This window comes from Heliconius melpomene, chromosome 13 (assembly GCF_056956725.1).
Source record: "Heliconius melpomene rosina isolate 202511_hmr_F chromosome 13, ASM5695672v1, whole genome shotgun sequence".
Lineage (NCBI taxonomy): Eukaryota > Metazoa > Arthropoda > Insecta > Lepidoptera > Nymphalidae > Heliconius > Heliconius melpomene.
In genome coordinates this window covers 6,452,443-6,478,708 of record NC_140401.1, presented here as the reverse complement: position 1 = coordinate 6,478,708, position 26,266 = coordinate 6,452,443, and the positions used below count along the sequence as shown (strand labels likewise).

Below are 26,266 nucleotides of genomic sequence, written 5' to 3'. Positions count from 1 at the left end.
CAAATACTAAATACAAGTTGGATTGCGCTTGACGTTCTTAAAAATATGTAGGTAAGAGATAGCTTTACAGTTATTCTTGTTATTTTTTTCCAAAAGAATATGTAAGTTAAGAATATAATTTAATTACTGGTAATCAAAAGTCATCAATCAATTAACGCCAACTTTATCTACATTCAAATAAAATTCATAAGGAAATTAAGAATATTTTTATTTATAAAATATTAAAAAGTAAAGTTTAAACTTGTTATATATTAAAAACAATATATTTTTGTAAAATATGTTACATATTAAGTTAGAGGACACACCTACATACTTTCCGCATTGTAGCGTCTCGACAAATCGATCGGTCGTTAACCAGACGTGGGTGGCTACATTGACATTTTTCATTAGAAAATACCTAATCAAACTCAAACTTGAAAAAAAACTTGAAATTGTTATTGAGTTTTTTTAGGCATTTTATCAATTTGAAACAAGTACATATCGCTAACTTTCTAATTGATGAAATAAATTTAATGCACATATGTCGATACGCAACAGACAACCAAAAAATTGATTTACATAATTATGATAACTTAAAAAAAAATATTAAAAAATATTAATTACTTTCATTTGGTTCAGAATAAATATAACCTACCTTTTGTACAACGAGTGGTGTACCGAAATCCTTTCCACCCTGCAGCCGGAAGCCCAGCGGCTGCTGGTCCGACTTGTTCAGCCGCACAGTTATCAACTGTGCCATCTGTGAAAGATAAAATATATTTCAATTAGCTTTTTATGTATAAATTTACTAATACCATAGTCATAAATATTTAATCTTAACGATAAACGATAAACCCTAGATACCTACTAATTATAAGAAATCTTATAGGAAAATATATATTTGTTTATTACTACTACATAGTACATTAAAAACTCAAGAAACTGCAATAAATATGATAATAAGATGTAGCAAAAGCCAGGCGTGGCATTTGATTGACCTAATTGAAGATTTATTTTCTCTCAAAGCTTCACTGACCGCACTCGCTAACTATTCGGACATAGCGATCTATTTTATCGCGGCAGAGATCTAAGTGCGAACCAAAAGATATTAGTGAAAGGAGGCTGAGAGCAAAACTTTCGTTTATTGGTACAAGGAATAAACAATAAATAATCATTTATCAGTTTCCATAAAGATTTCACTGCGCCGCGCTATCCTAAATTTCATTAGAATTGATTGAATCTTCGATTGTGAATATAAATTCTCTGGTTTATATATTAACATACTTTCGTAAAAATATTGTTATTGAGCTATTGATAAATTATACTAATGGTTCAGTAGTTTTAGGCTTCATCAGTGCAAAAATAACTAGTACCTATCCTGAATAATGAAAGAAAAATTCTATTGCGCGTAATCCATATCGGTGGATATATTAATATATACCATATAGGTAATACGTATTTACTAAGTTTAGTACGTGTGCAACTGTGATAACAACTCAGGTATAATATACTTTTCAACCTGCGAATACAATTATACGCATTTAGTATTGCCTCTTATAGCGGTAGAATGATGAATTGTTGAAAAAAATAATTTTACAATTTACCTACAGGATACAACGCTGTACTTGATTTTACTCTTAAAATTACAATAAAATATTTAATTAGACTAGACATTTAATCGGAAAATAATTACATATTATTTTTAATACTAATTACATATTAACAGATATAAAACATAAATAATATATTTGATTACTTCGTTGACCAATATTAATAAATATTAGTTATTATATTTAATAAATACTTATTACATTTATTAAAGATCACATATGACAAATTAATTAATTAGTCGATAGGTAATTACTAACAACCTACTTTGTTATAGATAATTCAAGTTCCTTAAATAAACAAAAGAGCGAAAGAAGCTTTATCCTACGATTTGTCTGTTGTGAGTTCATCATATTAAAAATTGCTAGAGTAAAATTTAATTATAGAAGCACTCGACAAACAAATGGTACGTGTAAGGGCTGGTTGCGCAAGTGTAAAGCGTGAAATGCAAGTCTCTTTTTGTTTCCTTTGACGCGTCAGAGTGTACGTTGAGATCGACGTGATTGACATTCTCCAGCTTTGTCCATTACAGTTCCACCAATCAAAAGGTCGAAGACGACAAGACGTTGTCCAACTGACACTCTCGCGTCTACACTCTACCTACATCAATTCACGTCAATTTACAACAAATTTTCAAATACACTTAGTTATTAATAAGATGCAATTCACTCTGTCTTAATAATTTTGCAATATATAACAATTCTTTACAGAAAATATTACATTTAACAACCATTTGTAGAGGAAACTCAATTTAAATTACTTTGATAATTTGCAATTAATATAGAAATGTTTCCTTAATCAACTAGTTTAGTATTATTGTTGTCTATATGTATAAAAACAAGTTACAGTCATCTCCCGCAGTGGCTCGTGATTGAACGTCGTGTACGTGCGATTGCCTTATCTTAGGAATGCAATCTGTGATAATAATTAATATTATGATTTTATTACGAAGAAATTCAATTTTTGCATCTAAATTATAAATAAGGTTTTAAAATCATTACGTTGATTAATATTAATTACCGAACACTTTTTAATGTGTATTTCTTTTATTACATGTTTATTTTTGAACATCAATTCATACTAAATATAAAAAAAATTGGTACGGTAAAGGAAATCATGTATTAAACTCCAATCCAAATGTTTTATTATCTGTCTTGAATTTCAAGTGTCGCTATTCTGTCAATCAGTTATAACTTTGGTACGTATAGAGTACGACACTATAGACACTACACTCAGTGTATAGACCGAGTGTATCTGTAGGAACATGCGTGTCTCCAATTGCTATAATAATAGAAATACACAGAAAACATCATGATGAAATAAGAAAAATACAATTTTCCATTCTGACCGAACATCACTAACTAGTCTGCGAATGAACAGATCGAACACAATTTCCGTACACTATATAAATTTCTAAAATTTATATTGAAATTTCTGTCGTAGTATAATCGTACCATTAGATCTGAAGCTGTGACAGCAATTGAAAGTTGATCAAAATTCAAGATCAAAAATATTCACCATGTCTGTTGTACGAAAATGAAAATAATCATTGCATAGGCTTATAAAATAGCGCATATAAACAAAGCTTGTTTTTAAAAAGATTACTTATTAGATTAGATATTTTATTTTGTACTTTTCTCTAGGAGATATATATTTCTCTATAATTTATTTATTTATCAATCTAGCACCAGAATGCTTGCCAAGACATATCAAACAAGTTAAAACACGTCCTGTTTATCTTTTCTTAGTTCAGAAATCCCATTGGCCACCCCCACTATTTCATGATATATTGTATTATACAAATCAAGCTATAATTAGTAAACCGCCATTTTGTTGCGACGGCCATTTTGGATTAACAACAATATTGATAGTATTAAATTTATTATCATTAGAACTTTGGAATTAATCAAATTGAGCTAGCAAAATTTCACATACACTAACTAACAAACAACCAGCGGCAAGTTAAATAAAGGCTTGTAAAATAAACTGTTGTTAAACTGTACAGCGTTCGTTCGTATATTACTATGAAACTTAATGAATAAAAATCTTTAAATATAGAAATAATAGAAATGTATTGATTATAGAAAAATATTAAATTCCTGGTAAGACACAGCAACGCCTATAAATATAACAAAACTTCTCCGAAATATGTCATGATAGATGATTTTATTGATTTATGTATTAGTAACATTCGCGTCAAACGTAGGAATTTCTTCATTTGTTGTCTCAACGTTCATATTTGATTTTTACCGGACTGTTATTCATGCACTAATCGATGACGTCATATGGGTGAGTAAGCGAGTAACATTGCGGTCACCTGCGCGAGATATAACCCTTAGGATTTGGTAAAAAAATATATTTTGTATTATACTTTTTTTTGTTCAGCTTTTTTTTGCACGCTGTATCCCGCAGCAGTATTAGGCAGATGGAGCCTAGAGTTTCCCGCTTCCAATAAGAAATTATTTACAAATAAAAAAAAAGTATAAATCTGTATTTACTAAATACCTACCGTAGAAAAAATGTTAAACATTATTACAACACAGTGCATTTGACCCACATTGAATACTTGAAACACTTCGCCACAATACCTTTAATTAAGTTACATGGCGAAGTCTTTTAAAAGTTACACTTGTTAATTTGCCTTTTTAAAGACTTATTATAAATTCAAGCATTTTATATTCGTATAATAACACGGCATTGGCAATACTGTCTCAAAGTTAATGTCGTGACAGCCTGGCTCGAAATAGATTTTTTGGCAAGGCATAGTCAGGCAGGCAGTTACAAATTTAGCTAAAGTAAATTATATTTTAACGAGTAGGTGTTAATATAAATATTTACACCTGTGTATTGTGGTATCACGAAAGCACATACGGGATGTGGGAGAATTTTTTTTTTTGCAAAGTAAACATGATTAATAATTCCCGTTATATACCTACAAGCAGACTAACTCTTTCTTACCTTTCTTGGGAAATAAACATTTGAAAAAATAGCTATACAAAATGTTATTGAAATAAAAAGTAACTAAAGTACATACGGTATATTTCGCGTGTTATATTATTTTTTTTATTTCTAGATTAGGCCAATCGTGGACCGTGGCGCAGACCCATAAGCGTGTGACTGTAACGCGACTGGTTATGGGTTCGATTCCCACTCGAGCAAATAAATATTTAATATTTTAATTTCTTCGCCACTCAACACGGAATGTCTCCAGAATTCGGCGGAAAGTGATAAGCGGACTGTCTCAACACTAAGCACTCTCTGCCTACTCTAGAACATGCGGAATACAGCATGAAGTTAAAAATAAAATTATAGATTACTAATTATATTAGCCTTAAACAGCTTAAACCTTACAAAAAAAATACAAGAAAAGATTCTTCTAAATAAATGGAAAATATAATTTTATTTCCAAAGAATGTTGTCATATAGAGCTGATGTCATTGCTGCTGTAGTAATTACGAGATACATATGCTGTTTACACAGCTGCGGCCTTCAGAGGTCGCGCAGTCGCTTACATTGTTACATACTTTTGATTTTACCAAAACGGAGAACAGCGCTGCTTTCACCAATAGTTCGTATTGATCCGAGATTCCGAGACCCGAGTCTGTTACCTCTGGTTGCGTATGAGATAAACGCATATTGCCTGCTTGAGTCCGGTCGAGGTGTCGCAAGCGTTGGCGTCAGTTGAATTTAAACGTATTCAAAGGTAACAGAGACATGGCGCCTTCACAATCATATTTCTGTCACAGCAAAGCACTATTTTGTAATATTTTAGTGAATTTTGCATAATCAAAATAATACGAATATTTATCTTTATCTATATTTATTCAGCGAATCTATATCAAAGATATAGATTTTGGAGCTTACAGTTAAAGCTTATATAAATATCGAGGCAAATATGTTTCGATCGGACTGAAAAATCTTATCTGCAGTTTATCAACCTGAATAATATTGGTATACGCACATAATATGTACTTATATCTAAATAGCAAGCTTTTATAGTAGGTATGAATTCTTTAGGTACATTAATACATCCAATAAATTAAAACAATTCACGAGTATTTATTTTTTCATTATTGACGTAATTAACAATTCGTGCATATAAAGTGCAGCTTCGCAAACAGCGCCCAACAAGAGAACTAAACTTAAACTCTATAATTTTCCTTATTTAATAAAGTTTAAATACAAATAGCATTTAGCTATGACGTATTTGTTACAATTGCTAAACGTTATTACGAGTTACTTGACGTATCTTCCCAGGTGCTGCGAGAAACATATTTTCTTTTTGGTATTTTAAATTTTCTTGTCGACATTATTGTGACCTCGGATTATTTTCGTAATCGTGGGCGGTAACGTAAACTTGGCACTTCTCACACGTCACTGAGCGCTCGTCTCAAGATCAACTTTCCATGTAATGACTCCAGGGTTTCATGTTTTAACAACAAAAAACCGATTGTATAATATGAAGATAATGTCAACAACCCTCAAAATGCTCCGTAAGAACCTTGATGGGCAAATATAGAGCGATTGCGAAACATTTGGCGGGAAGCCATGCGACGTTATAGATATCCCTCGGGTGGACGCCTCATTGATAACGTTACTTTGAAAATGCTGTTGGTCCAATAGATAATATTACATTTAAAGATAACACATACGTTTAACTTTTATAATCAATATAGTATATTTTTTTATCGTTCGATTTATTTATGCGTCCAAACAGGAATACCTATGCGTGAGTTTCAGTGCGTTTAGTGAGAATCAGTGAATTTTAAGAATATTTGTGATGGACACAGTTAGCAAAAGTAAGAGCTTATATTTCTCCCATCATCAGGGAGATGCAACTCTTGTTTGTTTACTTAATTGCAACCATAGCCAGATTACAAAAGTTGTAAGTATGTAATATATAGTAGTTATGTACAATACCTAACATCAATAAGGATTGTATAAGTAACTTTATTTTAAAACATCCTACAACGTTAAAAGATTCACTTTACAAAGCCAAACAAATTCTATTTTTATACTTAAAAATTTTAGGCTAGGGTAAAAATGCTAAGGAGCGAATGTACCTATTTAAAATTGGCAAATAACCAACACGAAACATTACGATGTTTTAGTAATTTTAAATTCTTCAAAAATCATATTATCATTCCCTATCGTTATGTAACGTTTATTAATATGCCCAGAGATATAATAAATGGGTCAAAAGCAGCATTAAAAAGCCAATTACTAAGAAATAAATGTAACAATATGAACAGCATGTATTACAATAATTAAAATCGGCTTCACCGGTCTGTCTCGCACAAAGCAGGGTAGGCAGAAGGAAACCTAAGAATACACTCCGTTTCCCATTGTCTGCCGAATTCTGAAGTCATTGAGTGTTGAATGGCGGAACTCGACGCCGCGCTTTGCCTCGACACCACACCGGGAAATATAAATTTAAATAAATCGAATCCACAACCAGTCGCGTTTACAATCACACACTTGTGATCCTGCGTCAAGACTGACGACGTACAATTTAATTCATGGTAAATAAAATACATATGTCAGTATTTAAAAAAGTATTCTCATAAATTGGTCATCGTTGAGTGTACGCCACACAGACGCGCAAACCATCTATTAGTATTATTGTTCCAGACAAGGACTTGGCTTACGACCTAAGAATGAGCAAAACGGATGTGCACGATTGATCCCAGTGCCATATTGGCATATTTATGAATGGCACGTTCCCTCTACTCAATGTACCTATTCAATTTACCCACTGACTTCGTCTCCAATTCATTTACTTACCGTTTCTACTTATGATTTATTTTAAAAATATATAGAGTAAGGAATCAGTAAATAAATTAGTCCGTTATTTATATGGACAGGATCAATGTAGGTATTCAATATTTTCTCATCATTAAACAATAAAGGGAGGAAACTTACTTAAATATAGTATGGGCTGTGATACTGTTATGAGTAATCTAAGGCCTGACCAATCGAAGCGACCTCTGACTCAGCGAACGAAGCTTATGGCAACAAAAAATATTTTAAAGAGTTAAGGTATTTGCTGTAATTGATCGACCTTCACGCCTCTAAAATTCAAAGTAGAATACTGCATATATTAATGACCTGCCTTGGGTGCGACCATGTTTAAAACAGTGACATATCAATTAAAGTACAACGGAAACGTTCGCCTTGTTGACAATGAGAATTTAAAATTTGATAGTTAATTTAATATCTTCTCTTGTGTGAGCCATTTGTAACATATATGTAGGTACAACATGATATAATTAACAGACATATTGATGTTTTAACATATTTTTTTTCATTTCGATATATTTTTCGGGGTAGGAGTCATAAAGAAATTAAACTTTATATATAACATTATACGTGTACCAAAAGTTTTAATATATTATATAAGGATTTCGACGATGAAAGTATTATACACAGCAAATTTAAATACAATTTTGGAGGCTGCCAGACAACGTTTATGTTGACAACGATAATGTAAGCAAAAAGCAGATAACTTACACATTTGACCTTTCTAATAAACCCAAATACTATTTAATTAGAAAAATCTATTATGTATTTACTTCTTTCATACTTTTAAAAACCATTTCATTTTTAGCAATTATTTTAAAGCAGTTTAATATATTTTTAATTAGGTTATTATAATTACATACTTACGAGAATGGTACTAATAATTATAATAATCTAATTATTTTAGGCATATTTTTCAAATTTAACATTAGCCAATATTTATACATCGCTTAACGTAAATTACAAAAGTTTATTTGTATAATTGTTAAAAAACACATAAAATATCTATACTTTTCTAATATTAAATATACATATATTTTAAAGTGATCAAATTATATACCTCTATTAATTTCGACTTATTATATTTCAGCCTTGTTACATTAATCAAAACATGTATCTGATTTTAAATTTTTAAATTTTAAATTATAATACTATTTAGATTGGAAAAACTAAAAAGACAAGATCCACATTGATATGATAGCGAAGGATGCTCATCGAATTGGAATATTTGCTGAGTATTTACAATAATTTTAGTTATGTACAATTAAATAAAGACATTCATAGCAGATAATTACAAAAATAGGATAAACTTTCTGGGATTATCAAAAGATGCGTCATTATATGCTAATGCAAGATTTCTTTTGTACACGGTCCAAGTTCTCGGAATGATCTAACAACATACACCGCTTCCTCAAACAGAAAACACGTTTGCTTGATTTCCAATGTTGATTAGAGGTAAATAAATAAATACGGTAGATGAGTCATATATATGTACATATATATATGTAAAGCTAGGGCGATAGTGACCAAACCAGAGATATAAAGTATTATCGATTCAATTAATAAAACCAGCTATCTTGAAACATACGTGATTAGATACAGTAAAGTTATTAATTAATCTAATACATAAATACAAAATCGACTGTTTCGATCATCTCTCGAGGAAAGGAAATATTTATTCAAATCTACCTACAATATCATTTCTTCGCTCTGATGTCAAGACAAAGCACGGCGTTGAGTTTCGTCACTCATCACGCCATGCCTCCAGAATTAAAAGGCGGAAGTGGAGAACACAGTGTCTTAACACGAGGTTCCCTCTACCTACCCTGCTGTGTACGAGATACAGCGTGAAGCTGATTTGATTTTTTTTTAATTTAATTTGTTAGAAAGGTCTACGAATAATATTCAGAATAATGACTATTGTTACAAAGACTTTTAGAATAAAAATATTATTTGGGTTTTGGGTATTTTATGCTGTAGCAAAATAGAAATTAAGGAGAAGTCATAAAAAAATGTGTAGCATTGAACATATATGTATGTCATAGCTTGCATATCTTTCGTCATTAACAACACATTGAATGATGAGCAGTCCTTTGTTTAACACTGTTTTCCGTATCATTTGTAAAACGACATTGGAAACTCTACAACTAAAGTCCATAACATTGTATTTATTTGATCCATAAATATTTAGTGTATGTTCTTACTTTTACTTAACTTTCACGTTTTGCACCAATATCACAGATAATATTACAGTTTTAAATCGAATACTAAAAATGCGTAAAATTTAAAGACATTTTAATATAATGAATAAGATATATTAATATATAAGTATTTATACATTATTCGTTTTTTAAGGTTTTTTTTTTTAAATTCGTGTGATGCTCTGAGCGTGTAACAATGAAAACTGGTATTCATTGTAAGTTGTACATTATTATACCTACTGATATGTAAGAAAAATCATAGAAACATAATTAAATGTATTTAAAGTACATGTTCTGGCTCTACAAATCTACTTATAAAGCATTTTCAAATATACTTTTATTTACATTAACTACAAATTGTAGGCGGGTTGCCCATCAATTTTGTGTACAGATTACAGAAACGCAAAGTTCTGTCAGGCATAGGCACCCCAACTCTATCGTGACGTTAAATTTGACCCATATTAAACTTTTATGTAGAGTTGTATGTTTCAAATCCATATATTAATATCTCATTTAGATCAGTGTCGACAGAGAAAATCTTGTGAAGAAAAAAATTGTAGTCCTCTCTCCGCCAATTTCAAGATTGCCAGTTGCCTTGGTTTACTAAGCACAAGAAATAAAAAAAAAACATAATATAGAGACTCCCTACATTAAATATCGAACATGTTTAAAAAGTCATCAGTACGTAATGGCATCTATATAAAAATTGTAGGCTTAAAAATATAATTTTCATCAGCAGTTATATAGGTATTCCGCACACATTGCGCCTCGTGCGTGATTAAAGTGCACATGGTGGCCGGTGCTACATGTTTATTTATATATAAGGAAAACACAAGGTTACCTCACATATGCAATAAAATATATCCGCTCTGTAACTGGGTTAACATCATTTCTAATGAATAATAATCAGACAGTTTTTTGGTGTCAAAAATTTATAATGTTAGTGTCTAGATCTTAAACATACATACTATTTTGAGTATTTTTACTTTTGTTTCGTGGATTAATACAGGAATATATTTAACACTACATTTAAATCTAAGCTTAAATGAAAACAAATAACAATGCAGTGTAACGTTCTTATTCCCTTCTGAGAACCGTAATCATGGAAATCCCAAAACTACCATCGTTTAAAAAAAGCATTTATGGTTTTGTGAAAATAAAATACTTTATATGTACAAAACCATTTTTTTAGTAAAACTGGGTTATTTGTTTACCTACTATATAGTTTTCATAACAAATCAATTTTGCATCATGTTGCATTTGTATTAACTACTTATACATATTAACTTTCTATTATTTATTTATTTTCGTTTCTGCATTTTACATTTTTTCTTTTTCCAGCTGGGATTTCAATCTCTAATTTTAAGGAACTGCGTCATTTATTTTTATATACAGGTCATATAACTAGATTATAGATGTAAATATATAATTAGTATAATGACAAGTAATATTTACAATTGATATGTGTTACTAAACCACAATGTCAAGTCCGTAATAGCTATGTGTCGCATCTATTATGACTATTTTATTATTGGACGTTATCTTAAACCTACATAAAATTTACCTTGCATTTAAATAGATAGACTGAACTACGCAATACTTCTATCAATTAATTAGCATATATTATATGTATGTAGATGAAACGCGTAAAATCATCTGCTTCGTTTAAACAACCGGTTATTTTCCCGCTGGATAATAAAATTAAACATTTACCATTTCTTATACCTATTTCATTTAGTAATAATAAATACAAATACAGATTTAAAAAAGTTCTGTAAATTTATTTTAAGTAGTGCTCATAGGATAGGTATGCCGTATGCATCACGAGATCAAAGGGCTTGCAAGTATGAACGTTTTAAAATCCCTTTAGTTTGGGCCGTTGCACTCTGCCTGGGACTCGTCTAACCGGCCCACTATCAGTCCGCAGTTCGATTCATCGCGACAGTCCGTGGCCAATGCTGGGATATCACAAACCCTACTGCACAAAACTACCTATATACAATATCGTCTGCTATAAAAATATGCTTTCATATTATATATAAAAGTACATATTTATGTTACTAGGTACCTACTAATAACATAAATTTGGTACGATTTGAATAACGACCTAACCCACTTTATAAGACCATTTAAAAATCATCAAGGTCGATGCATTTTTTAATTGAATTGCAATTGGAGGCACGTTTTAAATCGTTTTATGATCCACTTTAGTTATGATGAAAGAAATTATTGCTGATGACCAAAATTCAGAAAAGTTTTGGTCAAGATTCGTCGAGGAAAGCTAAATGTCGGGGTTACTATGGCCATAATAGGATACAACAATGTCATACATGTTAAATTTAATAAAATAATACGTGAATTACCTATCATTCATATGTGGCATTGAAATTTATGTACTTTTGGGACCACTGCCGTGGCTTTGGTTTAGTATTACATATACATAGTTTCATACCAATCAGCCGCTAATAATATGGTCAACATTTTTTATAAGATTTTCCACAGATAGTGACATGATTGTTTTATGTTTTTTTTTCTTTTATAATATAAAATCCTTTTCCAGATATAGGAAATCTGTCATTACTTTTTTAATCATTTCGTTTTTAAGTAGCTAAAATATAGCTGAATAACTCTGTTACGTTGCCAACTCAAAATTTATCATGAATCAGAATTCTACACTTTTCGCTACCCACTAGGTGCCTATGCGGACAATACAACTGCTTATGCAATGGTCCACATCGCAAAACCAGCTTTAGTCCACCCAATAAGAATATTTAGATTACCTATTGTTGTTCGTATTCTGCTCAACATAATTGAAAGCAATATCTTTGCAAAATATTAATATAAGGTTTAAAAAAACCTTTTATTTTAGAATTAAGATATTTGGTATGAATACAAGTAACGCCTTACATAGGTAAATTAAAGTTTTAATTTTATTATGTTCCAATAACAGAATCACAGTAAAGCCTCTCGGATTTCCTTAACCATATCCAAAACAAAATCCCAATTTAGCACGTAACCACTGCAATCGATTCTGAGAAACAGCTGTTTATTTTAAAATGGAGATGCGGTAATAAAATATTTGCGAGTCACATCCTATATAATTGTACAAGGATACTCACTGCGACAGGAATATCGTCAATTAGGAAAGGTTTCTTCACTCGACACTGTCAATCACTGGTTCAAAACACGGCGCGCGATCTTTTCCAAATAGGCGATCGCGGGCGCGAGATATATTTAGAGCGGTAATACGACACCGGGCGCGGGCGTCGGTCGTTCGGTCGTAGGTCTGTGGCGGGCGTCGGCGCGCGAGTGCGGACAGCCGCCGCGGCCCGGCGCTCCCCTCCGCGGTCCTCCACCCTCGGCCTCCGCCCCCCTCCGAGCCTCCTGCCCGAGTCCGGCGCCCGGCCCGCCGCAGCCCGCAGGGCGCGTCCGCAGCCTCCGAGGACGATACCCTCGTTCGCATACATCCCTTTGTGTAGACTGCAGCTTAGCATCTTAGCAGTTGGCACGGAGAAAAACACGCAAAAATTATATCAACCGTAAAGCGCAGCCGACTCATCTTCAAATATTTATTTTACCTAACGTTTTTTTTTCTTTTTGTATGATTTTATGTACGGTAATACGTCGTAAGTCTTTAAAGTTATAACATACTATTAAAATTCAAAGCATTTGTGTAAACAAATAATAAAAGGATGTTACTTATAGGTTCACGGTATGGCTGTAGTCTAGACATCAAAATGGATCAAGCTTAGGCTCCGACAGGAGGATGATGTTTTAGTAATAAAATAATATTTTGCCTTTCGAAAGCACAAATTTAAAAGACTTTTACCCTCCGGACTCCAAAATTCTGAATATTAAGTTCGTGTATCATCACAGTTTATATACTTAGTACTTAATTAATATAAGGTAATTTATTTAATTGATTTGGAATCTAATGAAGTCGTCCTGGTACACAATAGTCCTTTTTTATTGAAAGTTCCCTTTGCAAATTTAATTTATTTTAATACCTTTCTTTATCCGTCGAAGAACGAAGATACACCCTAATGTTTTTTTAAAACTTTGCATACTTTAGTAGTTACATATTCGTCAATAACAATTAATGTTTTTGACCGTCCTCTGTGACCAACAAGACCATAATCAGTTTTATTAACTTTTATTTATATTTTTGATAAATAATATATTTTCAACAATGCACCATTTTCTACACTTTAAACATTAAAGATTTTTAATTTAATTAGAAAATTTAGTGAATCTTCTTTTTGGATATCTTTAATCGTCTTAACTACGTACTTAATACTAATTTACTAATAAACTTAAGTAGGTACTCGCTTCTTAAGATGTTTTTAAAGGTTACTGGATTTAGCAGATTGACTTTTTCGTTTAGTAATTACATTAAATAAGGAAAGTAAAACATTTTAGCCACTTTTTGTGATATTTCTTTTTGTAAGTTTGTACCTATCTATACCTGCTACTCTTATTTGCTGTTTTTATTAAGCTTTATTTAAACAGGTGTATCTAAGTAAGCCGAAAAGATAAATATCAAAAAGTGCTTAGCTGCCACCTACCTACTTTTTTAAAAATAAAATAAAACAAAATTCTCCTCACAGATACACGTAACAGAAGGCTTATGCACCTGCGCCACGACGGCCTTACGACGGTGTAATCCATCAGAAATACTAATAGCATCTTAGGAAAAGTTGGTCAACTTGATGAGCATTTTCTAAAATGAAAATGAAAGTAGCATGGCATCATGCAAACAAAGTTGCGGGTTCAACTAGCATATGTACATTATTATTTAAGTATATCGACAGGATAGCATGTCGAAGTTTTACTTAGAAGAATATTTATTAATGTCTTAAGTATGATTCCTACAATAAATACAACGATAATCAAACATACCAAGCATACTAATATGATTAATTTCGTAGCTATTACTACCAAAACATGTTAGGGTAAAATGTTTGGGTAAAATAAAACAAATAAATTGAATATAAAAGTTACTATATTCACCGCTCTCAATTCATACATAATTCATACACCTCATTAAAAACTCTATAAAAATAAGTTAATATTTAAACTACTCGTCCTCCACCTCGTCGTCTGTCGCGAACTCGCTCTCACTAGCGCCCTGGAAAGAGAAATTTAATTAAGCATCTTAAATAACTTGAATCCTGGATTTTGTAAGGCAAGTAATTTTGAATACCAAAATACGAAAATGTAGAAAATGTAGTAGTAGATTATTTTTTTGGTCATTCGTGTTTCGTTTCTTTGGTGCGAATATTCAGGTATTTTATTTGCTATTTGTCTGTCTTTGATTCGGCGGCAGTCTAGTTCGCGTGAGATTTTTTGACATCTATAATATCAAATGAGAAGTAGTTGTAGAAGCTCAAATGAAAAGTTATGTTGTAAACAACAATTAAATTTTCATTTGACCTTCTACAAAACCGAACTTAGTATCCGTAGTTCGAAGTCACTTTGTGTCATATATAAACTGGTGTCGTAAATGCCACTTTGCGTCCAGCTCTACTGGACTTTAGTGTTGGGGCTCGCGGGGGCCGCGTATACCTGCGATAACTTATAACGTTATCAGGTTATATTAATTAAATACCTCGTCGTTGTTCTCCGAGTCGGACTCGCTGAGGTCCCACTGTGGGTGGTCCGCAGGCACCGCCGCCGCGCCCTTCACATCCAGCTTCATCTCCTGCTCTTGCTCCAGTTTTATGTAAGAATCTGTTAAGATCGATTAAATAGTACGTATTTTAAATTACTTCCATAAACAATCTTTTACACACAGACGGATGGACAACAAAGTGATCCTTTAACTAAGGTTCCAATTTTATTTAAATCAAAAGCATCACAAAAGAAAGTTGTTAACAAAGTATTTGAATTTATAAAAATGTTTTATGTTACAATTATAAAAGATAGATCACATATATGATTTAAATGTTTAAATTTGGCGATGTTTTTATGCATAACAACTGACTAGCTAACTTCGACCGCTTGCAATACAGTTCTTTTGGAGTGATTTTTTATTTATGAACCGATCAAAAAAAAACAGTAAATGTCAAGGGAAGTGTACATTTAAATTGGCTATTGTTGAGATCAACGTACATAAATGCACAGACAAGCAAAAACCAGTGATAGTTTATCAGATACATCTACCATGTACGTACAGACAGCTTGTATACAAATAAAAGGTACCAGAGCGTAAGCAGCACGTGAACGTGTAGAGGCCGGGCCAGCGGGGCGCCGTGAAGCGCAGCTGCAGCTCGTGCGCGTGCACCAGCGCAGTGACGTGCGCCGGCGTCGTCAGCAGCGTGTTGGACTTACGGTCGCAGATGTAGCACCACCAGTACTCTTGTTTCTCCTGTTCAATGGTGTGAGAGTTAATACTGAGATACTGCACCAGACTTTAAGTTATACAATACTAAATTGCAAGTTAACAAGAGGCCCAGCGATCTTGTTCAGTTAATTTAAATGGTAGTCAAGAAAAGTTAGGCTAATAAAATGTCACTCTATTATTCTATTCGGACACATTGCCTGATGATTTTTACACAATCTAACTAAATTTCTAAATGGTCCAAGCCAAGGAAATATGCTTCATAGTACAAAAACAAACATATCATTACTGTAATGATGGTTTTTAGTAAAAGCATATATTATCTTGATCACACTCAGAAACTTTGTATATAAGGTTAACTTTTTTTAATCCTTACTTATCCTGTTATATATAAAATGCACCTCTCCTAATGAAGCATATATTTGTTTGCTAAATATAATAGTAAAAAAAAACAATAAAAAACCACAAACCAGTGGGAAATAGGGGCAATGCACGGGATGCGAGCTCTTCGATCTTCCCTCCAAGCGCTCGCGTTTCTGCAGACGTTTCTGGAACTTGTCCCACTGGTCGTCGTCGTCGTCGGCGTCCGCGTCCGCGTCGGGCGCGTCGGCCGACTTGTCGCGCGACTCGTCGCCTGACTCTGAACTGTATGTACTAGAATCTGAGTTCTCGTCTTCGGATTCATCACCTTGACCTGTTTATTATGTAATATTGTGTTTATATAACAATATTCTTGTTTTAAATAATTAACACAAATAGAAAATAAAAAACAATTTTTTGCTAGCCTACTAATCAGTGGCGTAAGGGGGGGGGGGGGGGGGGCAAGGGGCATCATGCCCACTCATAAAGCGCCGCCAAATAGTCCGCAAAACTATTGAAACATACATATGAAATTATCTTGTGTTCGCCTGGGGGGCGCTGTAAAAGTATTTTGCCCCGGGCGCGAGTTAACCTTGCTACGCCACTGCTACTAATATAATTTATATTTGACAAATATTGTAAATTTATAAATGTTAATAGAAACCATTGAAAGATTAATTTGAATAATAATAAAATTAGATGAAGTAAAAAAAAATTATAGAGCTATAATATATACTAAAGCTGTGATAAACCCTTGTGGGTTATGTGACTTTTGTTTTTGTCATCCTTCACCAAAGAGATAACTTCACGTAACCCAGAAGAGGCCAATGTAACAGTCAGATGTCTGACTGTAAACTATGGTTTCAATCCCCACCCAGGGGAATCAGATAAGTCAATGCGCGACGTTAAGTTCCGAGATTCAACAGAAATTATGCAGTGTGTAACTAGGTTTCCTGTCTACCCTACTAAAAAAATAAAGCATGAGACTACCTTCTTCATCTTTCTTCTTTGGTTCTTTTTCCTTGGGTTTGACGTCGTTGACGACGGGAGCAGGGGCGGCTGCGGGAACAACCTTCACCTGCTTTTGAGCCGGTTTCTTACTTTTCTTAGCCGGAGCATGCTTTTTCTGTTTCATCCACACCGGTCTCTTGTTGGCATCCTTCTTTTCATTCTTGTCATTTTCTACTTTTTCACCATTTTCATTGATTTCATCATCATCCCTATATCAGAAATTAAAGTTACTGAGACAGTCGCAGTATAGGAGCATAAGCGTGTAAAAGCGACGGATGTGGATTCAATCCCCACTAGGCAGAACCAACTATTTAATAGAATTTCAATAAATTTTTACAGTTTTATTGTAGTATAGAAATCCATTTTCTCGCTCCTTTAACTTGCTCCAAGATTTCGACCTAGACTGTGGAAGAAGAGTGCGTGTTTTTCACATGTTAATTAAGTATTATATTAATAACTTTACTAGATACGATGTACAAGCATATTCTTGTATTTCTTCTTATTCCTTAACAAGCAATATTTTTTTCTGTGTGCTTCACGCTGTATCTTGCAGGGTAAGCAGAGGGAAGCAGTGAACCTAGTGTTTTTAATAGTGTGTCCTCACTAGAATACTTTCATTTCAACTGCATCACAACCAATTGTAATAGACATTTTCATTACATAGAAACTTACTTCATAACATTTTTCTCTTTAACACTTGTATCACCAAAAAGTTCTTTCATATTGGTCCTTCGTAGGAAAACTGTCACTGTCACAATGGCACCAGCAGTCACTACCGTAGAGTTCTCATCATCAATTACTGAAAATCAAACATACTATTTAGTATTCTTCTAGTTAGAAGTGGCAAAGTCTTTTAAAGAAATCTAAAAACAACACAATTATTTACGTTTTTACGTTAAATGCTTTGAAATACAAGATCAAACAAAAATTAACAGTAAATGGAATAAATGCACAAATTGTATTAAAGAGTTGTAATACCTTCAGTATTAACTTGGAAATGTATGTATGGCATATTGCCTAGGACTTTCATGACGTCATCATACTGTTTGTCATTCAAGAATCGCATTACCTGTCGCCTTTCGTCACCAGACAATTGAGCGAGTTGTAAAAGTGACTTAATCGGTTTTTTACGATTAACAAAATATTTGAGATGATCATCTGTTATATAAGGCAGTTGAAGAAGTGGCGATTTCTTGTCCCATAAACCTTGGACTATCATAGGCGATAGTTTCATGCAATTTTCTATTGTTCCAATAGTAGGTAAACGCGGTACTGTAATGACAAATATATATCTCGTGAGTAAAAAAAATTATGCATATACATAAATTTTTTAAATATATTAAGCTGACCTTTTTTAAATACATTTAATCTATATAATAAAAATTGATGATGTAAAACTGTATTTTTTTATAAAAATAAGGCTGATAGAGTTAGCCTACAAATAAAGGCTGATAATGTGATTAAAAGGTTAAGTTACTTTATCTAATAATAATAAAAAATAAGAAAGGAATGGATTTTTTCATTAAACCAATATTATCTTCCAATAGTATTTTTTCTGATATTCACATTTGCAAAACAGTTGTTCAAACTTTGTGAATGCAAATGTACAAAAATATGTGAATATTCACTAATACAAATTTGTTACAGTATAACATATACAAGATATAGCTAAATAAATTAAGCACAGTGAAAATTTAATTATTTTTCTTTCCCACCCTCAATACAATCAACAAATTTATTACAGACAAATACAACATAAAATTGACTTACTCCGTCTTGCATAAGCCAGAGCAATAAGCTGGTTCACACAGTTGACCATTTCTACTATGAGATCTGGACATCTGGAGACCACGTATCGGCGGTCGACCTCCAACGTGTCTTGCGGCAAACGCATACGTAACAAGTGTGCGTGGAGCAGCGCGCGTGCCTTTATACTGTATGGACGACAGAGTGGCTGTTCTTTGTTCTTCTCGCCTAGGTTTGGTAGTTCGCGGAGTAGCTGTGATATAGAGTTTTTATATGTATCTCTCTCGGGAGAATAAATAATTTCTTCATTCTGATATCAAAACAATATGGCGTTGAGTTCCGCCACTTAACACGCCAAGACTCAAAAAATAGCGCAGCGGGGGGAAGGGAGTGTCTTAACACTAGGTTTCTTCTGCTTACACTGCTGTTTGAGGAATGATGAATAACATGACACTAAAAAAATACTTGTGCTTTTTCCTTTTAAATTTGTCCCTCACAATAATATGATAGTTTGTGCCACTTTGTAGGAGAATATGTTGATCATATTTAACTTTAATACTTAAAAGTATCTTAAATTTAATATTGCACTTATATCAATTTTATGGAAGGGGAGGGAACCTAAAGTTAAGACATGTGTGTGAAGTGTGAAGCTAAAAAGAAAAAAATATATTTTACATACCATAGGCACTTCTTCATTATCTGTAACTCTTTCAATAATTTCAGAGTTATGTCTTTTGTCAAATTCACAGGAAGCTGCTAAAATCATTAAAGCTCTTTTCAAAGGCATTGATGGTGTTTTGTGACAAAAGTAGAAATACATTTGTGTGGTATCTAACAAAACTTGCTCCCCTGAAAACTTTATTGAACGATACCACCAGGTACCTACCTGCAAGTAGATTGAATATTTTTTATAATATAACAATATACTCTACTTTTTGTATTGTTAAAATATAATATTAGAGGTCATCAATCAAAATCAGTCTGTATGTCACAATATATGACATATACATGTGACATACTGGATATGATTTTGATGGTTTGTGGTATTCAAATCAAGTCCAGCCATTGAATACAAATCTGCCACTCAACACAGAATGTCTTGAACTTGATAGGGAAGCAGAGAATAATGTATCTAACTAGGGACTCTACCTATTTTGTTATGCAAAAAAACCTTAATTGAAAAAATATACATTATAGAAATATATTTGTGAATAATACAGGCACACAATTTAATAACTAGCTATTTGTTTGTAAACAAAAATTTATTATAATATTATAATAACAAATGGAGAGTTTTCATACTTATAGCTAATAAAAAATAATATAAATACTTACAGCAGTAGGTAATGCAACCATAAATACTAAAGCATATAATCCAAGCACCCATACACTATTCTCTTTTTCAACAATCCAACTAGGAAGAGCAATTCCAAAACTCATAGCACCTGGACCATCAGGGTTTCCATATTTCTCCCAATTTCTTCTAGCTTCATCATCAGTGAGAGCCTGTTAAAATTTATGTATTCATATTTTTTTTATTTTTCTTGATCATTATATAAATAAAACTTATATATAATTGTACTTAATAATATAAATTAAACACATGTCTATTTCTTTGTGTGTATTCCCTATTTTTTACTTAATAATAGAGCAATTGCATGTTGTATGCCAGAATTTACCTCAATATGAGAGCAAAGAAATAAAAATATTAAATATTGGATGTCCCTGAGTGGAAATTGAACCCACAACCTGTTGCACTTACAGTCACACTTTGTGCCCCTGCATCTTGACTGGCCTATATAAATTCACAAGTCTCTTATAAGTTAAGACAAATGTTATCAAATTTTTTGCAGATCACTTTATCACAAATAATATTTTGGTAATTAGTAAGACTTGAGATCTGCAAAAAGTAATATAACATTTACAGTGTATCCTGTAAAGTGTACATAAACTTGTGTAATAACTAAAGTAAAAAGTAATATGTTCTAATTTAATATTTATATAATAGTAAAAAGTAATATGTTCTAAGTTAAAATAAGAACATTTAATTTTACTTTTCCCATCCTGCAATATATATTTTTGTACTTAAAATGTGTTATGATTGGGTCCATATGAAATTGTTATTAAAAGCACTCCATGAAAATTCAATTTAAAGTTAAGCAGTACCAACTTCATATCATTCTGTATAGTTCTGATAAATAATGTAAAACTTACTTGATATGCCTTTGTGAGCTTCATAAAGGCTTTCTCATCTCCTGTCTCCTTGTCAGGATGCAAGATTAAAGATTGTTTACGATAAGACTTTTTAATTTCTGCTTGAGTTGCACCAGGTGGCAAGCCTAATATATCATAAGGATCGAAATTTGACATTTCATAATCAAATTGGGATACTTTAACAGCAAGGAATGCAAATAATAGCCATCCTGATATTATTGCTAGCATAACAAAAAAGTTTTTTACTTTTTTGTATGGCTCTGATTGTTCTATAATTATTTGTTTTTGTTTGCAATTTGGACATTGACATAGTTCTGCTTGTTTCGCTGGATCTGAAAGTATTTATTATACATATATTGTAATAAGTGGCTCGAATTGGTTAAAAAAATAAACTTTATCAACGTGTTGTGTTCTATATACGTCAAATTAGAAATATGTACCGTACCGTGACATTAATTCGTTCATCGATTCAACTTGTGATTGAAAATAAATATACAAATTTTACACTTATACAAAATTTGTCCCCTTTAATAAATCGTTTAATGCTTCTTATAAAGAAATAAAAATTACCTTCTTTCCGTTTTCTTGGCCAATAATAAAATGTCGCCGGTACTAACACAAGAGCAAGAAACGATAATACAAAATAAAAATAAGTTGCACCACTCTCATCATATTCAAATTTTTGTCCTCCCATTATGAATACTTATCATTATTCAATTTAAAAAGAAGAAAATCATTACCGCGCTACATGCACTACGAATAGCCTGACGTGTCATCACAGAACACATTTACTCAAAGAATGTTCACTTCATACTAAAAAATGGGTGACAAAACGATGCTGCTGCCATCTCTGTGCGTGCCCAGCAAAACTATTAGCGGGAAAATTTGGCTTTAGAATTTTATTTTATTTATAAAAGCCAGAATTATGACTATTTCAAAATGATTTGGAAGTATTATTATTTAAATTATATAATAATACTTCCAAATGATTTTGAAAGAGTCTGAATGTTTTATAGTACAATAATAAAAAATAAATGCAGTAATAAAACTAACAAACATTTTACATTTTCTTTATTGCTTATAAACATTTGTTTTAATTATATTTACACAAACAGTATTTCTGCAAAACAATTAAAATATACTGCTAAAGATTACAACATTGCTACAAGACAAACTTGCTCTTATATGTTAAAAACAATAACAATTTTTAATTTTTATAAGTTAAATAGATCATAATCTGCAAAAAAAAAATAATTTATATATTTATTAACCTATAAGATTGTAGGCAGTACTTAATTGTTGTGTTATTGAATTTCTTTTTTTTTTAAACAATTACAAAGATAAAATTAATAAAGTAGGTATAATGAAGTTAATACAGTGTTGGTCAATTTAAATCTAACATTAATATACAATTACTTATTTTTAATATATCTATTTTCCTTTTTAACAATTTCTGATAATCTGCAAATTGTCTATTTTTAACTAAACAAAATCTTTTTACTGTTATGTGGAAGACACTATTACATATAAAATCAACATTTTCTTTAAGATGTTCCTCACATTTGGCAAGAAAACTAAAATTTACATCTTTTTCCAATTTGCAGATTGCAAGTTTTTTGAGGATTAAAGAATATGATAATGTTTCATATAAATTATTGCAGATTGTGGCACAGTTCTCAACACATAAAATCTTATACAATTTTCAGATACATAGTTTAACTTCTTTTTAGCATTATCATATTCTTTCAAGTCCATAAAAGTGTACAATAATATATTATCGGTATGTTTCACTTTTAAAACTGAATCACAAAGCTTGCATTGGGGAGAGCTATGACAAATGTATAATTTTCAAAAAAGTCATACATTTTCTTCAAATGATTGAGTTAGAGAAAAAAAGACATACATTTTCTTCAAATGAAGAATTGTTAGCCACATTGGTACAGCGTGGCTGCCTTTCTTTCGATCTGCAGAATCACTATTTCAGCAGCTAAACATATAAATCCTAAATTTGCAGTGACTGTTGTCTCTCCGGGTAGCAATCCTGAAAATAACAAGAGTTAATAAAGGTCAGGTTACAGAAACTAAAATCAACATATCATTGTTAGATGAATCTTCTTGATTAAGCAATTAAAAGAAAATTAAAGAAATTGTTTAAGATTAATGTAATTTTAGTTGTAACTATTAGTATTTTTTTAAATTTATCTGTGTTTATGTTTTAAAATTGTTAATTAAATTTTATATTTTATTTTTACATATATATCTATCTGTTTTAGGTTTTTTCACTGTTATCATAAGATGGGCTATTTATTAAGATAGTTTTTTAAGTTAAATATATTGTCATTACAAGTGAACCAACATCAATTAATAATATACTTGAATTACCTTTTGAATACTTGTCAATACCCTTCTTTGCAATGGTCCTGGTATAAAATTTGCAGGAAAATGTGATGTCCCTGATTGTTTAGTGGAAAAATTAAAATCTTTGATTACCTGATTCTGAAAATAAAATATAATTGGATGAAAATACATTGCCAATGTATGATTACTAATTTGTAAATAAATGGAACCGTTTTTCTAAACAGTATTTTTTTTTTCAATAAAATTGACAAACGAAGCCCTTTCAAAATGGTGGCAACATAATATTCTATGTTCACCATACATTTTTTTCTGAAAATCGATAGAATACCACGGGCCTTCGGGGAAGCAAAACTTAGCCCAAGTTTCACAACTAAAAAAGTACAACATTTAAGATATGACTTTATCTAGAGTAGTTAATACTTAATGATTACTTACTTGTGAATTGGTAGGACCTGGACTAGGGAACCTATATAGTTTAATTTCAGGATCTTCACGAGGGGACATTTGAGGCATCTACTTTTCAAATTGTCTCCCATATTTTAGATCCAAATATTCAAACAGAGAGAACAACTGAACCACAATAAAAATCTAAATATAAAATACAACAGAAATGCTACTAACAGGTTGCTTGTTTAAGTCGCAGTAGTATTTCGCCATTTGCAAATGCTAATAATACCATTGCCATATCAAAACATAATCCTACTACTGTACTTTAAATACCGGTTACATAAAATGTTTCTCATATCGAAAAACATTTTATCACGGTGCCTTGCATACATGAAATATTATAAAGAAAGTTATTTATTAAACATTAAGTAACTAAATTGTGAATTAAAATTAAATTCTTAAAAAAATACTCTTAGAAAAACTACTAATTAGTAGTTTGACTTTAATATAGCAACAGGACTCGGCTCCCAAGTAGGTATGTCGCCCAAGCTCCTAAGGAAGTCGACCGGGCCTGCGTGTCATTAACAAATCACAATTTCGTACTTTCGTAGGGACTTCGTTCAAAACCACAGACTCAATAACACGACAATAATATACTCTGCGAATTTTTACGCGCACACTAAATTCTTAAATAATTATAGTATGTGCTACTAACTAATTTAAGAATTTAGAAGCATATTTGATTTTTAATATCATTATATATTTTTTAATATCATTATAATGACCTGTATATAAGTAGCACTGTAATCATTAATGAATTAGTTAATAAATGTAGAACTCAATAATTTATTCTTTACGTACAGTATTAATAATCATCATACCAATTAAAGTGCAACATTATAGTCGGATTTTCTTCAAAACTAAATTATGCAATGAGTTAATATAAGTGTTGACAATTTGTTATTTAACATTTGACACTTGTCACTTACCGTTTGATATGACAGTAAGTCAATATGAGAAAATAAAAAATATAATAAAAAGTCTTGAAATATATTTAAGGTAAAATTTTTGTACATGCGGCGTTTGCAACAATTTTAATTTATAATATCTAAATCATTAATACTAAATAATTGGCTCATACGTCTCTAGCATTTGTGGTGGTGGACATAAAGACCCTTGTGATAGGTTACTACGTTCTCTGAATATTTAATTGTTGTTTGGTTTCGATATATTAAATTTACTATTTTATTATTGTACTAGATGGCTACTAAAACAATTGCAAGTGCAACGGTTCGCGCTGTCAAAAAACGTATATTACCTTCAAGAGCTGCACTGATATTGACCCCTTCGGCTGTAAATAAGGTTAAGGAAATCATGTCCAAAGAAGAAGCTAAAGGCTTCATCGGACTAAAAGTAGGTGTTCGACAAAGGGGTTGTAATGGCTTGTCTTATACATTGGACTATGCTTCTGCAAAAGGAAAACTTGATGAAGAAGTAAAGCAAGATGGTGTGACCATAATCATTGATAAGAAAGCACAACTAACTTTATTAGGTAAATTCAATTCTTTATCCTAGAGCATCACCGTTTATTATTATTTTTAAATAAATTGTATTATATAATCAGTTTTACTTATTAGTATGTTTATAGAATTTACTATAAATATTTTTAAAAATCATATTACAGGTACTGAAATGGATTTTGTTGAAGACAAACTTTCAGCAGAATTTGTCTTTAATAACCCTAATATCAAAGGTACTTGTGGGTGTGGAGAATCATTTAGTATATAAATAATGAAGATATTAATGGATCTCTGTAGTATCTTATCAGGTCATCTTATATTAAATCTTACTGCACTCTAGCAGTAGCTGCTATCACTGTTTCAAAACTCTTTTTCTTTTTGTAGATATTAGAGGAAATAGTATTTTTTTATTTTAAAGAAAATATTGTATATAATATAAATTTTCAGTGTTTTAGTAAATTGATTGTATATAGACAATAGTAGTAAAATATCTAGTAATAAGCTGTTTCAACATAATATATTTTATTTAATAAACAATATTATGCTGTAAATGTATATTTTTTGCTAAGAGTTATATTGTGTTGTTACTAGTTGCAAAATGCCTTTTGCTAATAAATAGATTTAACTAAAAATTTGACTATTTATTTGTTTTTTTATCATATTATAACAAACACATTTACTAGCTTTTATTAAAATAGAAGTGTCCAAGGTAATAAAGGAATAATTAAGAGGATTGTTTAATT

The 26,266-nt window shown here is 31.5% G+C and overlaps 3 protein-coding genes and 2 long non-coding RNA genes across 8 annotated transcripts in view; 2 read left to right on the top strand and 3 right to left on the bottom strand.

The window, feature by feature from the left end:
• Positions 1–12,898, bottom strand: part of Zasp52 (Z band alternatively spliced PDZ-motif protein 52) — a 35,062-nt gene extending 22,164 nt beyond the window's left edge. Inside the window, exons 1-2 of one of the 3 annotated variants that reach the window (XM_085195624.1) lie at positions 12,707–12,898; positions 635–739 (exon numbers count right to left, since the gene is read on the bottom strand). In XM_085195624.1, coding sequence (XP_085051750.1) covers positions 635–739 — 105 coding nt within the window. In that variant the 5' untranslated portion in view covers positions 12,707–12,898. The remainder of the gene's footprint in view (positions 1–634; positions 740–12,706) is intronic. The other 2 variants (XM_085195625.1, XM_085195626.1) reach the window with 2 other exon arrangements.
• A 1,673-nt stretch (positions 12,899–14,571) lies between these two features.
• On the bottom strand, positions 14,572–24,601 carry Sec63 (translocation protein Sec63). Its single transcript, XM_085195627.1, has 13 exons — positions 24,586–24,601; positions 21,829–22,034; positions 21,259–21,590; positions 20,380–20,550; positions 19,724–19,930; positions 19,069–19,297; positions 18,277–18,570; positions 17,971–18,097; positions 17,278–17,507; positions 16,398–16,621; positions 15,789–15,954; positions 15,196–15,317; positions 14,572–14,715 (listed from the first exon to the last, which is right to left on the bottom strand). Exons 2-13 carry the CDS (start codon positions 21,950–21,952, stop codon positions 14,665–14,667), a joined length of 2,277 nt encoding a protein of 758 aa, XP_085051753.1. The 5' UTR covers positions 21,953–22,034; positions 24,586–24,601; the 3' UTR covers positions 14,572–14,664.
• On the top strand, positions 18,457–22,034 carry LOC146532745 (uncharacterized). Its single transcript, XR_014878616.1, has 2 exons — positions 18,457–18,593; positions 19,043–22,034. It is a non-coding gene; the product is annotated as an uncharacterized LOC146532745 (long non-coding RNA).
• LOC146532744 (uncharacterized) lies at positions 22,315–24,572 on the bottom strand. Its single transcript, XR_014878614.1, has 3 exons — positions 24,052–24,572; positions 23,641–23,754; positions 22,315–23,299 (listed from the first exon to the last, which is right to left on the bottom strand). It is a non-coding gene; the product is annotated as an uncharacterized LOC146532744 (long non-coding RNA).
• A 322-nt stretch (positions 24,602–24,923) lies between the features above and the next one.
• On the top strand, positions 24,924–26,155 carry MagR (Iron-sulfur cluster assembly 1 homolog MagR). 2 transcript variants are annotated; one of them, XM_085195639.1, is made up of 3 exons: positions 24,924–25,062; positions 25,264–25,555; positions 25,688–26,155. In XM_085195639.1, exons 2-3 carry the CDS (start codon positions 25,264–25,266, stop codon positions 25,789–25,791), a joined length of 396 nt encoding a protein of 131 aa, XP_085051765.1. In that variant the 5' UTR covers positions 24,924–25,062; the 3' UTR covers positions 25,792–26,155. The 2 variants fall into 2 exon arrangements, with proteins under 2 accessions (XP_085051765.1, XP_085051766.1); XM_085195640.1 differs by having other exon boundaries at positions 25,049–25,188.
• Positions 26,156–26,266: the final 111 nt, after the last annotated feature.